The following is a 15524-nucleotide window of genomic DNA, read 5'->3' on the forward strand; positions in this document are numbered from 1 at the left end:
AACAGGGCTAGAAAGGTAAGATGAACGGTTTTAAAAGTTGAGGGAGATGTTTTGCCCGGTTTTGGAGTTTACGGAGGAAAAGCGGACTTTCGCGAAAGTTAAAAAAGGTAATGTGGACTTTTTCCTTTCTTCATTCCCTGGCTGAATCTGAATGGTTGTTCGTCCTGCTCGCATGTGATTTAGACAGCTATATACTACTGCTACTTTAACATTGCGTGAGTGTTTGCGTGAACCGTCAAGGGTTCGCCGTTTGCGTTTGCTGCTGTAACTGTAATTTGTCGGTGAGATTAATTTCTGACACCATATCAACGTGATCGATCTATGGAATGGTTACTCATTCTTTCTTAAATTTAATGATCAAATGTTTGCGTGATGCATGGTGTGGTGGCAACGGGATAATATAACAAGCACAGCTTAAAACATTCATTGATGGTGGATCAAGAAGCACAAAAACGTAGTCTGCTAGAGATGCATGCGTTGCTGTGTTGTTAGGCTGCACTGGGCCGTGTCTTATTCATTGGGCTTGGGCTAAAAGCCAGACAGGCGTTCGATTTCTTGAAGCCTAATTCGAGGCACGATCTCAAAAAAAAAAAAAATCTTGAAGCCTAACCCGGAGTCCTTGGCGCTAGAAATGGAACCATCCTTGGTTTCTTCTCTATCATGTTTTGTTTAGAGCATCGTTTAGCTACCTATGCTAATTTGGAGAAAGCAGACATCGAAGCTTCAGTTGATAAATAAATACTGTAGAATATTATTTATTTGTTAGATGGCAGTTAAGTTTTTTTATAGCAATGATATATAGCAGTTAAGTTGAGCTGTTGTATTTTATTGAATATAGGCCCATCCTGCATCGTGCATTTGAAGCACCGCTGCTCGCACGAGGCAATGCATTGACGTTTCAAACCTCATCGACACTGGAGCTGCTCTTAAGGTGACCGTGTAGTGTAGTCTGTAGCATAGGGAACAGATATCTTCCACTAAGGTACGTTTACTATGTTTAGATAATAGAAATAGTTCTGGCTTGAGTCCGCCTGTCTTAGAACATACATCAAATTAACCACAACTATTACAGATTCTTGCCAAGTTCCATAAGAAAAGAAAACCACAAGGTTTCTTTTATACAGTACATTGATCTCAAAAAAAATCACACAAAGGAACATATATAACAAGGACATGAGTAGATGACAAGGGTTGAACTTCCGCCCCGGCACCCATAGGTTTGGTTTGCATTCTAACGCTGCTGCCATGAAGGTGAAACCAGCTTGTTCCTAGCTGTTTCCACAAGCATCTGAAGCGTCACATAACCTTTGTTCTCATCAGCACCACCAGTCATAACCATGTACCTTTCGAGGTGAGCCATAGCCTCCACGGCGTCCTCCAGTTTCTTAACAATGTTGTCCCGCGGGAAGTACTCTATGTTATAACCGGGGCTGATGGTGTCGATTTCCGTCATCCACGTAACCAGCTTAGTCACGGACTTCATGATCGCAAGGCAAGTTTCATCCTCGCTGTCGTTCGTCATCTCAATGATCCTCTCCAGCTTCTCTGCAAAAACATTGTTCCCCATTGGAAGAAGCCCTGTCACCGCGTCCGCAAAAGCCTCCGCGGTCGCAAGCTTCTCACGTATCTGCACTGCAAGGCCTAAGAACGACGAGAGAAACTTCCTGTCCATGCCAGTTTCAGTTACTATCCCTTTAAGTACCTGCAGCAGTGGCAATGACAAAAACAAAAGATTCATAAGCTGCACTACCGAAAACAGTAAATATGCCGAGTATTTATTTATTTGCCGAGTGCAATTAATCAGACACTCGGCAAAGAGCTAATTTACCGAGTGTTGTTAATAAGACATTCGGCATATAATTACACTCGGTAAAAAACTAGATTTGCTGAGTGTAGAATATAAGACACTCGGCAAACCACAATACGACACTCGGCAATAAATTAACACTCGGCAAAATCATATCACGTGATCGGCAGGTGCGACGGCCGTCTGACGACGTGCCGGTCGTTAGCAAAAGTGCAACTTTACCGAGTGTTTTGCCAAAGCACTCGGCAAAATGATCAGTTTGCCGAGTGTTTTTAGCCCGCACTCGACAAATCCAAAACTTATTTTCCTCTCTTGCCCTCCAAACTTTTTCTGTCATCCACATACAATATGTGTTACTGCATGTTAAAATTTGGTATATTTCTAAATCCGTTTGATATATTTAATTAATTTATTGTGTTTAGAGGAATTTTTTGGTATAAGTCAAATTTGAACTACAAGTGATTCAAATAATGGAATAAAATGAGTGGAAAATGATATTCATGTTATTGAGTCCATTTTGAGGCTTTGCCCGGGAAATGAAAAGAATTTTTGAACATCTGGTTTTTAAATTCTAAAAAAAAAGCAAACGAAGTCTGAAAATCATGAGATTTATCAAAATCTCATGATTTCATACGTGGAGGCTGTGGTAAAAAATTGAGAAGGTTTCGGACAATCTGTCACGTACGATGTTTACAATCTAAAGTATCTCAGAAGAAGAATCGTAGCGTAGAGAATGATCCGGTAAGATTTGGATCGAATTGGAGTTTGACTTCAGAACTTTTTGTATAGGCAGTAGAGAACATAGATTGATCCATGTGTAATTTTGGTAAATTTTTGGATCCGTTCGATAATTTTATTTTGTTAAGTGCAATTATAGAATTTTAATTGATATACATTGAATTTGATCCACGTATGTTTCTCATTTTATGTATATCGGTTAATTCAATAAAACGCACTACTGTTTTGTCTAACACTTGTGCATGTTGATGTCATCTTGCTTCAACGATAGCGTGAGAAACTTAAAACCCCCAAAGCTATTATACTTCGAGATCAAAGAACTACAAGACAAACTAGCATCCTTGGCCATGGACGATGTCTTGAGTAAAAGAGTATCTTTCAACATTGATCAAGCCAAGGATAAGAGTAGTATAGATCCAGAGATGACGAAACTTCTATCGTAGTATATACATTTTTACTGTAACGACATATACATTATTGTAACATTTGTAATATAAAATCTTGATGGATTTGTGATGTATGTGATGCTTTAAATATCCAGTCCAGTAACCATAGGAAATAAAAAATATATTACACAAAAATAATATAATAAAATAATGAATAGGCATAAGGAAAAATCAAATCAGTTTGCCGAGTGCTCGATATATGGCACTCGGTAAATCTCAATTTTATCGAGTGTCATACCTGGGACACTCGACAAACCCCTTCACGGCCCCACCAAGCAGTTTAGTTATTGAAAATTAAAAAACAAAACAAGGGTTTGTCGAGTGCTAGATCGCGGGCACTCGGCAAACCTCCCTTGTAACCACCCCAATCCCCACCCGGCCGCACACACACGCACAGTCAAACACACAGCCGTGCGCCCGTGCCCGCCCACACCGCCGGCTAGCCCCGCCGCCCGCCCACACCAGCCCCCGGCGCCGCTGGTCTCGCGCATCGTCACCCGCCCACACCCACCGACGCCGCTGGTCCCGCGCCCACCCACAGCAGCCCCCGGCGCTGCCCGCCCACACATGTCCCCTCCGGCCCTGCGCGCGCCCGGCGGTCGGCACCCCTGTTGGTCGGCGCCCGGTGCCCTCTCCTGGCCTCACGTGTCCACGCCGGCCTCCTGCGCGCCGTCCCCGCAACCCTGCTGGCCTCCCGCATCGCCACGGAAGCTCGACGCTGCCACCGCCCAGGTTCGCCACCTCCATTGGTCGGTGCCACTAGTGCCAAACTTGCTTTCTGACAGGAGAGCCGTTGCAAAATGGAATGGGATTTGTTTTAGTTCATTGAACCACCATTTTCTTAATTTTCATGTCCTTTGTTCCGTAATGATGGAAAGCTAAATCTGTAGTCAAAGAACCACCATTTTTTTAATTTTCAGCACCTTGATGATGATTTGTTGAGGACAGTATTGCTTCCTGGGATCTAGGATGGGGATGTTCTTTGGTGGTTGTTAGTCTACATACTTTTTTCTTATTCAGCATAAGCATTGGTGATGCAAATCTGCAGGAGTTTCGTAACTAACCCACCACCTAACCAAGTGGCCAAGTGCTGCAGTGTGGGACGTCGCACAGAACAAATTTGTCCATTTTGTGTTTGCTTGTACTAGCTTCTGCAGGCCATGGAGTTACAAATTTATAAGAAAATGTCACTGTTTGATAAAGTTGAGTCGCAGTGGTATAGAAGAGTGTCAAGAATACTTTCTTTTCTAGTAAGGTTGGGGGGATCAATATCATTGGGAAAGTGACTGATATTGGTGGGTCGTTCCTGTAGAGATTTGAAAGGACAAGTCTGAGACCACTAACCCAGTGCTATGAGAGTAAAAATACAACCGACATACTCCTCCCCTCCTCCCTTCGTTCCCCTTCAGGGAAGGTCTTGAATTTTAGAATGAAACATGCATGCAACATCAGCCTCCCTGTACTCAGCAATTTCTATGCCATTGGAGTATTTCTTTTTTGCTAGTCCTGATTCTTTGTGTGGTGCCGTACTATGTTTAAACAAATTATGAAAATTCATTGCTTTGTAGCAAGGTGCATATGCATAAAATTGTCTGCACATTTGAACTTTTTAATATCCATGTATTTCACATAGTCTCTCATGGAGGAAAAAACCCACAAATGTTGAACTTTGCATCTTGGGATGAAAAACTGAGCTTTTCACTTGATAATTGCACAATTGCGCGTGTCACCATCTAAAATTGCTCTGCCACGCAACGCCTTACTTAAATGCATGTGCCTTGTTTTTTCCGTCCAATAGCCGAAATTTACAATTGACACTATTATGTTCGTTTGTTGCAGGAGAGGCTATTGCAAGGATCATTCCCCACCGTCCTCGACTCGTCACTTTGCAGGACAGCAAGGTGAGGCATCCTACACCCCTCTTTCCATACCATGTCCGTATATCACGTAACCTAGCTAGGCGTCTCCCGTTCGAAAGAGATATGGTTGGAAATATGCATATCTTTGCATATCTATAACCGTATCTGTTTTGAATTATCCATGTTTTTTGGACAGCCGAAGGATGTGTAGATGGAGTTAGTTTCCATGCTCTACTCAGATCCGAGACAGAGTTTCAGCAGTATCTCCCTGTTGTTCTCCGGATACACAATCTCTCTGCCAGGACGTGTATTTGGAGAACAGCGGGGAGGTGCTGCCAAAATTCTGTCTCGGATAGGAGTAGAGCATGGAAACTAACCCCATCTACACATCCTCGGGTGGGATTAGGACCTATCTTCACCTATTAGACAGTATAGGAACCTGTAGATGTAATTGATTTTTATATTACTTGGTGATAGGTTAGAGGATGGATGATCGTGAGTGGATGTACACGGGACGCTCTAGTTAGGGTTCGATGACTGATGAATGGATTGCGAAGACCGATGTTTTCTTGGAACTAGCATTTGCAAGGGTTAAAGGAGCGCGTGGCACTTGGTGTCCCTGCAACATTTGTGCAAACACGTGTCGACAAACAAAGGTGGTCATGGATAAACATCTTTGCAAGAATGGATTTACGGCGGACTATACCCAGTGGATCTACCATGGTGAATCCAATCGTGTGAGAGACGAGGTCGTGAGACAACACATCGAGGATTATGATGCTGATGCCGGGGTAGGAGACATGTTAAATGACTATCATGAAGCTCACTTTGATGAAGGACGTAGGGAGGAGGAGCCAGAGCCAACCACAAAGGTGTATTATGATATGTTGTCTGCGGCACAGCAACCCCTTCATGGGCATGCTAAGGTTTCTCAACTGGACACCATTGCACACCTAATGGCCGTAAAGTCCCAATTTAGCTTGAGTTGAGAAGCCTTCGATGTTATGCTGACAGTTGTTGGTACTCTGCTCTCGGATGGTCACATCCTGCCAAAGAGCATGTATGAGGCACAGAAACTCCGTCGTGCACTTAAGATGTCATATGAGTAGATACATGCTTGTCCGAAGGGATGCATCTTATTTAGGAAAGAACATGCGGAAGCAAAGTACTGTGTGAAGTGTAAATCGTCTAGGTTCCTAGAGGTAGAATCTGGTGATGGTTAGAAGAGGCAGCTCGCCATCCCCGTGAAGATCCTATGGTACCTTCCATTCATACCGAGGATCCAACGGCTTTATATGACTGAGGAATCCATAAAATAGATGACATGGCACAAATATGGGCGTCGATACAATCCTGAGAAGCTAGTGCATCCATCCGATGGTGAAGCATGGACAAGGTTTGGTATGATTCATCGTGAGAAAGCTCAAGAGGCTCGTAATGTACGTGTTGTGCTGGCAACAGATGGGTTCAATCCTTATGGAATGGCGGTTGCCTCATACACTTGTTGGCCCATGTTCGTTATCCCTCTCAATCTCCCCCTGGCGTCCTCTTTCAACAACAGAACATATTCTTGTCGTTGATAATTCCTGAACACCCAGGGAATAATATGAGTGTGTATATGGAGCCTCTGATTGATGATTTGATCCATGCTTGGGAGGAAGGGGTATGGACATATGACCAAGCTACAAAGACAAACTTTAAAATGTATGTTTGGTACCAGTACTCCTTGCATGACTATCCGGCGTATGGGATATTCTGCGGCTGGTGTGTTCACGGGAAGTTCCCATGACCAGTATGCAAGGCGTCTCTGATGTTCATTTGGTTGACGAATGGTGGCAAGTATTCTTCGTTCGACAAACATCGACAATTCCTCCTTCTTGACCATCCATTCAGACGAGACATCAAGAACTTTACAAAAAAAATGTAGTAGTTGAAGGTCCTGCACCCCAGATGATGATTGGTGCCACGGTTCATGCCTAGTTAGACGCTCTCAAGGTCAATGACCAAGGAGATCGTTTTTTGGGATATGGTGAGGAACATGCATGGACTCACAAGTCGTGCTTGTGGAACCTCCCCTATTTTGATGACCTTCTACTTCCACATAACATTGATGTAATGCACACTGAAAAGAATATCGCCGAGATAATTTTTGGTACAATCATGGACATTCCTGATAAGACAAAGGATAATGTTAAGGCTAGAGTGGATCAGGCGAGGTTATGCAATAGACCAAAGCTAGACATGGCACCTTCCAGAGACAGAAAGTCATGGAGAAAGCCTAAGGCCGATTTTGTTCTGATGAGGGGCCAAAGGAGGGAAGTACTAGAATGGTTCCAAACGTTACTGTTCTCTGATGGGTATGCAGCGAATCTAAAGAGGGGAGTGAACTTAGCTACTATGCGAATCAACGGGCTCAAGAGTCATGACTACCACATATGGCTTGAGCGGCTACTGCCGGTGATGGTTCGAGGCTATGTCCTTGAGCATGTCTGGATAGTGCTGGTGGAGTTGAGTAATTTCTTCCGCCAGCTTTGTGCTAAGGAGTTATCTCATACCGTGGTTGCAGACATGGAAAAAATGGCGCATGTGTTACTCTGCAAGTTGGAGAAGATCTTTCCACCTAGCTTCTTCAATCCGATGCAGCATTTGATTTTGCACGTCCCATATGAGGCATGAATGGGGGGCCTGTGCAAGGTCGTTGGTGCTATTCAATTGAGAGATTTCAAAAGGTTCTTCGAACTAAATGTAAAAATAAATGCAAAATTGAAACATCCATAGCAGAGGCATACATTCTGGAGGAGGTGTCAAACTTCACAACAAAATACTATGCTGACAACCTTCCTAGCGTGTATAATCCACTTCCTCGTTACAATGCTGGCGAAGATGAATTGAACCTTAGCATTTTCTGAGGGCAACTAGGAAGTGCAAGTGGTGCGACTAACAAGACCTTGAAACATGAAGAGTGGCGCACTATTATGCTATATGTGTTGACCAACCTATCCGAAGTGGAGCCGTACATGCTGTAAGTTCTCAACAAACTTTTTTTCAAGTAGTCACAATTCTATGTCCAACTTCCTTATTTCTTGTTGGTACAGGGAATTTTATGAACGATTCTGGCGAGAATCAAGGGAACCAACCCCGTAGGAAACTTCGACCCTTCTTAGAGAGGGTGCGGGAAATGGAATGCCCGATTTTATATCTTGGTTCAAACAGAAGGTACTATCCATTTTGGCTCGTACTTAGTTTGACATTACAAGTTGCTCGTACGTGCGACTAATATAATGAAGAGGCTTTTTGCCGAGTGCCAGGTGACATTACAAACAGAAGGTACTAATTATTTGTGGCATCTTTGCCGAGTGTAACACTCGGCAAAGAGGCTTTTTGCCGAGTGCCAGGTGTAAACCACTCGGCAAAGTGGACACGTGGCAAAATTCTGTGCATTCTGGGACTAAAATGGCATCTTTGTCGAGTGTCTGCTCTATGACACTCGGCAAAGAAGCCAAATTCTGTGGATTTTGGAACGGTCTTGCCGAGTGCCCATACTTTGACACACGGCAAAAGGAGTCAGTTTGCCGAGTGCCCCCTCTTTGACACACGGCAAAAATCAATCTTTGCCGAGTGTTCACACTTTAACACACGGCAAATGGGCCAGATTTGCCGAGGGCCCAAACTTTAACACACGGCAAAAAGGCAAGCTTTGCCGAGTGCCTAATATTTGACACTCGGCAAACGTGCCGTGACCGTTTCCACTCCGTGACGTACTTTTTTCGCCGAGTGTCGTTTTCAGCTCTCGGCAAAGTCTTTGTCGAGTTCCCGACAGAAAACACTCGGCAAAGCTGTTGTTTGCCGGTACTGTAGATACCGTGTGCTCTTTGCCGAGTGTTACACTCGGCAAATCCTTTGCCGAGTGTTTTTCGGGCTTTGCCGAGTGTTCGTGGCACACGGCAAAACTACTGTTTCCGGTAGTGCTGCCAGTGAGGAGGAGAAGAACTGTTGTATGTCAGCTCACCTCATCGAATTCGTTTCAGTACCTGCGGTGTTTGAACACTACTAGTACGATGACAAAGAATTCTTGCAACCTAAATACTGAAAATTTCACTGGCCAACGGTCTACCACTATTTGTTTTTTTTTTCCATAAAAGGACCCTTATCTATGTGAAATTGGTGTAAACATGTCTCGTGGTGAGGACGAAAATCTGAAAGATGGGCAGGGAAAGGTGAACATGAATCTTAATTTTTCCATATATAGTAGCATGCATCTTAGTTTTTTTTTAACCTACATGCATCTTAGTTCGTATTGAAACAAATATATTCTGTAGAAGATTTATATATATATGTAATTAGTATGTATATATACGTACCGTGGACAATGCGTTGGACGCTACTGAGCTGAGGAGGTTCCTATCCTGATCTGTTCTGGACCTGGCACAAATTTTTGCCAACATTTCTGCCATCACCACCCGGTACTCCTTACAGTATGCATCATCAGCAGCACCCATGATTGTGAGCAGCTGATGAATGTCTGGAAACTTGTCCCGAAACTCGTGCCCACGGGATGTTACAAGGGCGCTCAGCGCTTTCCCTGCTGCCTCAGTTCTCAGTGGGCTGTCCTGATCAGGATCGACGAGTAGGCGGCGTTGCAGCACGACAACAAAGTCGTGCATTGTTTGTTTACTCAGAGTTAGCCTCGAGAGGATTTCAGTAGCTCTCTGTCCCATTTCCTGGTCCCTGCTGTTTCTCAAGATCCAAAGTAAGTTTTCAGCTGTCCTGCGGCCATATTTTGTTGTTGTTGTTGTTAATTCATGGCATAATTTCCTACCGCTCTCACCTGCTGTCCCGCTGGTAAGCTTGGCCAGCACGCGTAAGGATTCCCTCACAACCTCAACTGTTGTTTCATCATTCTTGATGGCCATAAGTAGCCCATTGCTAATTGGCGCTATGATCTTGTGCACAAGATCCATGGTGCTGTACATCTCTGTGCAGTTCTCCGGGTCCGCAGCAAGCTCGCGAAGAATCACAAGTCCATGAAGAAAAAGGGGCTTGCTAGTTTCTTCTTCCTGGTCCCGGTCCCGGCTCTCGCTCTCGATGTCAGTGGTTCTCAGCTGATAATTTACACCTCCTCGATCGTCGTCGCTGCGGCCTGCCTTATTTCTCACCTTCATGGAAATGGGATGTGAATAATCAAGTAGGGATGATATGCAGTGCCCTGCGCCAGGTATGTCTGCTAGGCGCAGCTTGCAGGCAAGCTTCGCGACAATTTGTGCGACGTGTGCCTTGATATCTGCATCAAGGTCGTTCTTGGTTTGTTTGGCAATTTCTATTCTTTGAGGTTGAGGAATAGAAACAAGATTCTCTGAGGAGCGTAGCATCCGAACAAGCCTGCAAACCAACTTCTCCGAGGCACAAATCTGGTCAATCGCTGCATCTGAACGTTCTTTGTTCTTAATCACCAGCGAGTGTAGAACTGAAACTGCAGAGATGTAGTCATCGGGGTGTTGAGACTGCAATAACAATTCTGCTGTAAACGAGACTACAGTAGTGTTGATGGTGCCAGACACGCCTTTTTGGATGCACGTCTCCGCTATGCTGGTAACATATCTGTCAACCAATTCCATCTCCTCCTCGTTTACCTGATCTTTATTGTTATTTCTTGATGAACTGTAGTTTTCCAAGTTTTTCTTTCTTCGAAGAAGCTCGTTTGCCAAGTACTTGGAACCCAAAGGTTTAGCAATGTTCAGGCGATTCATCGCAACCGGGAACCACAGGAGGAACAGCACACCTTGAGCGAGCACCAGGCTGTAGAACAAGATGAGTGCTGGCTTCAGATTACCGCCATTGTTGGGACCTCCGTACTCATCATGCCTTCTAGGATTAGTAATGCCATGAAGACGAATAAGTGATAACGACATGCATGCTATTGCTAAGAAAATGGGAGCTAGAACAACCAATGCTGGCGCCATGGCGAGTAGGCCTACAATATTTGTTGCACTTGTGACCCGCAAAACGTGTTTCAGATGGTAGAAAGCAGCCGGAACACCGAGAAAGAATTTGGCCTCGGGTGCTGAGTTGTAGCCGACGATCCTATATATGAATGGATGGAGAGTTTTCATATATATTACTACGAGTTCATGCATATATAATGACCATTATTGCTATCTTAGCCATAATAATATTACTAAAATGATCATAATATCTAATCTGTTTCCCGTTAAAAAAAATACCTACATACGTCTGCCATTATTTAAAAATACACAGAGCAATCCCTAACTTTGCATATGAAACATAATTTAGAATAACTCTAAAAAATAAAATTATAACTAAATTATCTACATATATCATTATAACAGATAATGCAAAGTACCTCCTAAATTTGCTTTTGAGTTGACCACATATGCCATTACAAAGATATTGTATAATATAAATTAAGCACTTGAATTTGATTTAGGCCCTGTTCGGCTTACCCATATTCGACTTGCTCGGCTTCTTTTTTCAGCCAGAACAGTGTTTTTCTCTCACAACAATTCAGCCGGAACAGTGTTTTCAGCCAGTTTCAGTCAAGTTTCAGACCAGCGAACGGGGCCTAAGTTACCTCACGTTATTGTTATAAAAAAGAATATTCCTCAGATATATGTATAAGTACCAATATAATCTACTATTAAAAATATTTAACCTTAAAGTACGAGCTCTCTCTCTCTCAGAATATTCCGGCTTGTACGCTAGCAAGATGGATTGATGAAGAAGCGAGATTTGGCGGAGAAGGTTGCAAGGAAGGTGGGGCCCCCATTAATGTGACCGTCATTGAAGGCAAGATTAACCATGCACCCTATCACTGTGCTAGGGTATTGCAACTTTCTTAGGTGGAGGGGAGTAATTTGGGCTTAACAATGATCATGACCAACACCACCGACTAAGAGCCTGTTTAGAACAAAGGAATGCAAAATAGAGGAAAGAGAGAAAAAAATGCAGAAATGGGGTATATATATGTTGTTGGAAAAAACAGAGGAATGGAAAAACACAAGAAGATAGGGTTGTTTGGACCGTAGGAATTATAACATAGGATTCCTAAAATATGAGGTATGATTGAAAAAGATGAATACTTGTTTTATTATTCAAATAGCTGTCATTACAATGTCAAATTTTAATTAACAAATAAAATATTTGTAAAGATATGTTTTTGGTAATAAGGAGTAAAGAAAAAATAGTGACAATTTAATTAACGGAGGCACCATCCGAACGACCCCACCTTCTCTATGCCATGCGCCCCTGTCCGCTTGGATGACTAGTCCTGCCCACGGCGCCTAGCGCCAACGTTTCCCATGCGCAAGCAGGCCTGCCCCCACGCCCCTCGTTTCCCACACGTACGCAGGGCCCACCCATGGTTGTTCCATTTCACGCACGCACGGGAATCCACACGCCCCACCTATTGATGCGCGCCACATATGCATCACGGTGATACACAACGACGTCCTAGTGGTTGTAGCAGGCTACGATAGGTGGGTCCTATTACAACATGTGTAATACCAGATTTACTTTTGCAACATTCATATGAAACAATTGTAACATACGTTTGAAACAGCTGAAACATACATCTAAAACACCTGAAAACACTTGAAAAAGCCATTGCAAACATATGCAACATACAGATCTACTTTTGCAACATGCAGATGAAACACTTGCAACATATGTATGAAACACTTGAAAACATACGTTTGGAACAGGCATGTTATGCAACATCTACAATATCCAGATGAAACACTTGAGACATACGTCTGAAACACTTGAAATGTAGGTTTGCAACATGCGCATATTGTCATTGCAACATATGCAAGATGCTAGATCTGCTTTTGAAACATCAAGATGAAACACTTGAAACATAAGTCTGAAACGCATGAAACACTTGAAACACGGTGTCGCCGATGGCCACAGCCTACTAGGTGGGATCGGGTGAGCGAGGAAGCAGATTGGGCGCCTAGAGAAAGAGGGGAAGGCCGATTGGTCACCGCTCTTGGCGCGAGCTGTCGTGGAAGACAGACCAAAGTGGCGGGGCAAACGTGATGGAGAATGAAAGTCGCGCAACGGTCGGTGAGCGCAGTGGAGAAGGAGGAAGGCGGCCACCGGTGCTCGGATACAGTGGAGATGGAGGATCGAGGCCGCCGGTTAGGCGGGCGTGGTGGAGAACGTCGCGGCGGGCGGCGCTATGGAGCAGTCGCGGCGGCCTGATGCCGCGGTGGAGTTGGCCACACGGGTAGGATGCGCCGGTGGAGCGTCCACGGGGGCAGAATGCGGCGGTGGAGCGGCCACGCGGGCAGGATGCTGTGGTATTGGAAATAGCGTTTTTTTTTTTTTAGTAAAGGGTAGTAGAGATGAGTGCCCGGCTGCCTGGGCCGGTCCGCAGGCTCAGCAAGCGAGTGTCCGGGCAAACAGTGACTGACGGACGCCCTAGCTGCAGCATTATCGTTTAATTAATAGGCATGTGATTGTGCATGATTATTATTTATGTTTGAGGAATCAGTGGGAGAGGTTCCTACTGTAGTTTTATTAAAAAGTTAAACATTACAGTACATAATTTGAAAAGCAGACGGTAGACAGCAGACAGCAATCAAGTATGACATATTTGGGAATCTCTGGTATCGTGGTTTGGGTTAAAGAAATTGTATGACATGTGGGGCCCTTGGTCCATGAACTAAGTTTCTCTGCCTCCTGCAATCGTCGTTCTTATAATCTTATCCATCTACCCACCGTTCTCAGGCAGTCAGGCTCCCAGCCATTACCATCGTTTACCCTGGATATTTGCTGAGACATTTTCCACGCCGTCGCAATCACCGAAATCAAGCAAGTCCGAGATCTTTGCTCTTGGCAGCGATCTTGCTTGATTTTCTGTAGGCGGTGCTTGTTGCCTAATCTCCGGTTGTTCGCCGAGTTACGCCGTGAGCTGCCTCGGACTTATGCGACGGAAGAGGAAACAAGGGCTAGGACTGGGAGTGGATTTTTCCTTTCCCGCAAAATTGGCATCTATATCTATAGCATTTCAATTCCGGAGGAAAGGGTTTCGTGTTTCTTGCGTTGCTTTCCTCTGTCTTCGTTTCCTTCGTTTCTCCCGTGAAAATCCTTCATTCTAAACGCGGCCTAAATTATATATATACCGAATCCGAAGATCTCGAAATGAAAAAGAAGGATTTTTCGAAAGATAAAAAAAAAAGATTCAGAATAAGGAAGATGCATGGGCTGAGACGCTGAGTATGAAAGCACGTTAATTACCTGGCGGTTTCAACGAAGACGATGGCCGTGGTGAACCAGAAATCCGTTCTCACGAGCGCGGTGGAGTAACCGCCGAGAAGGACGACGGTGGCCCAGACGAGGGCGAGCGTGCCGAGCCCCGACGCGAGCAGCTGCAGGAACGCCTCCGCTAGCAGCGACAGGTTGAGTGCTAGCTCCTCCCGTGTGTCCTGGCTCCAGGGCGCCAGCCGTCCCAGGGCGCGGGTGCCGGAACGTCTGACGGATTCTTCCAGAGCCTGTATCGCTGCTGCCGCCATTATTTGCCTCATTCCCCCAAGCTGTCCAAAGCAAGCAGCAATCGGACTTGAGGAAGATGATGACAGCTTGTTTGCTGGTCTCCTTGACCTTGAGTTGAGGAAGATGATGACAGCTTCAGCCTTCAGGCCTAGGCAAGTCGCCGAGGGTCGGTCTCAACCAAACTGGCTCAAAAAGCCTCGAGTAGACAGGTTGTCTTTCTTTCAAACTAGCCAGAGGGCGCGTGCTCTTTGGGCCTCCATGGGCCGTGACTTATTCGCTGGTCTTGGGCTGGAAGACAGATAGGCGAACGATGTTAAATGGAAAAAGTCCGTTCTATCTTCATGAACTAGCGTGATAGTTTTGATTTTTCCTCCTCAAACTTGAAAACTAGACATTTTACTTCCTGGATTTTTAAAAACCATTCAAATTACCTCCTGTCTAGGTTTAGAGTGGTTTTAATGGTGGTTTTATTTTTTTATAAAAAAATTGATAAACACTTTGGTAAGACAATCTCAAAAAATATCTCTAAACTTTTAAAAATCCAAAAGAAAAAACTAAAGATAGATTGGCATACACCAAATACAAATAAAAATTTTAGAGCTCATGAAAATATCTCTAATCAATGTAGAAATGTATTTAGTTCAAGGAAAATAGAAAAATCTAGAAAGATAGAAAAAATCTAAATATTTAGAGCTCGTGAAAATATTTAGTTCTAGGAAAATAGAAAAATCTAGAAAATTCCCAAAACATTCTAATCAATCTATAAACGTATTTTAAATACTTATCACAATAAAAACATAATTCACAACCAGCACAAATGCATAGCATGGATGCATTCAGCGTTAATGATATATGTTGCATTCATGCTAGTTGCATTTTTGCCATGCAAAATTTGAAAACACATTTATACATCGATTAGAATTTGGAATTTTCTACATTTTCCTTGATTTTTTTATTTTCCTAGAGTTAATTCTATTTCTTTAAGCATCTACTGATATTTTCATGTGCTCTAAATATTTTATTTGGATTTGGCGTATCCTAATCTATCTCTAGAATTGTTTTCAAAATTTTCAAAAGCATAGAGATATTTTCTGGTTTATAAACCTTATTGAGTAATAATCATTTTTTAACTAAATAAAAGAAGGACAAAAGCACTCCAAA

General features: G+C 43.7%; 1 protein-coding gene across 3 annotated transcripts; it reads right to left on the minus strand.

The window, feature by feature from the left end:
• Positions 1–1034: 1034 nt before the first annotated feature.
• On the minus strand, positions 1035–14618 carry LOC136481356 (uncharacterized). 3 transcript variants are annotated; one of them, XM_066478717.1, is made up of 3 exons: positions 14109–14618; positions 9212–10646; positions 1035–1702 (listed from the first exon to the last, which is right to left on the minus strand). In XM_066478717.1, exons 1-3 carry the CDS (start codon positions 14393–14395, stop codon positions 1232–1234), a joined length of 2193 nt encoding a protein of 730 aa, XP_066334814.1. In that variant the 5' UTR covers positions 14396–14618; the 3' UTR covers positions 1035–1231. The 3 variants fall into 3 exon arrangements, with proteins under 3 accessions (XP_066334814.1, XP_066334813.1, XP_066334812.1); XM_066478716.1 differs by having other exon boundaries at positions 9212–10712; XM_066478715.1 differs by having other exon boundaries at positions 9212–10931.
• Between the last annotated feature and the right edge of the window lie 906 nt (positions 14619–15524).

This window comes from Miscanthus floridulus, chromosome 9 (genome assembly GCF_019320115.1).
Source record: "Miscanthus floridulus cultivar M001 chromosome 9, ASM1932011v1, whole genome shotgun sequence".
NCBI lineage: Eukaryota > Viridiplantae > Streptophyta > Magnoliopsida > Poales > Poaceae > Miscanthus > Miscanthus floridulus.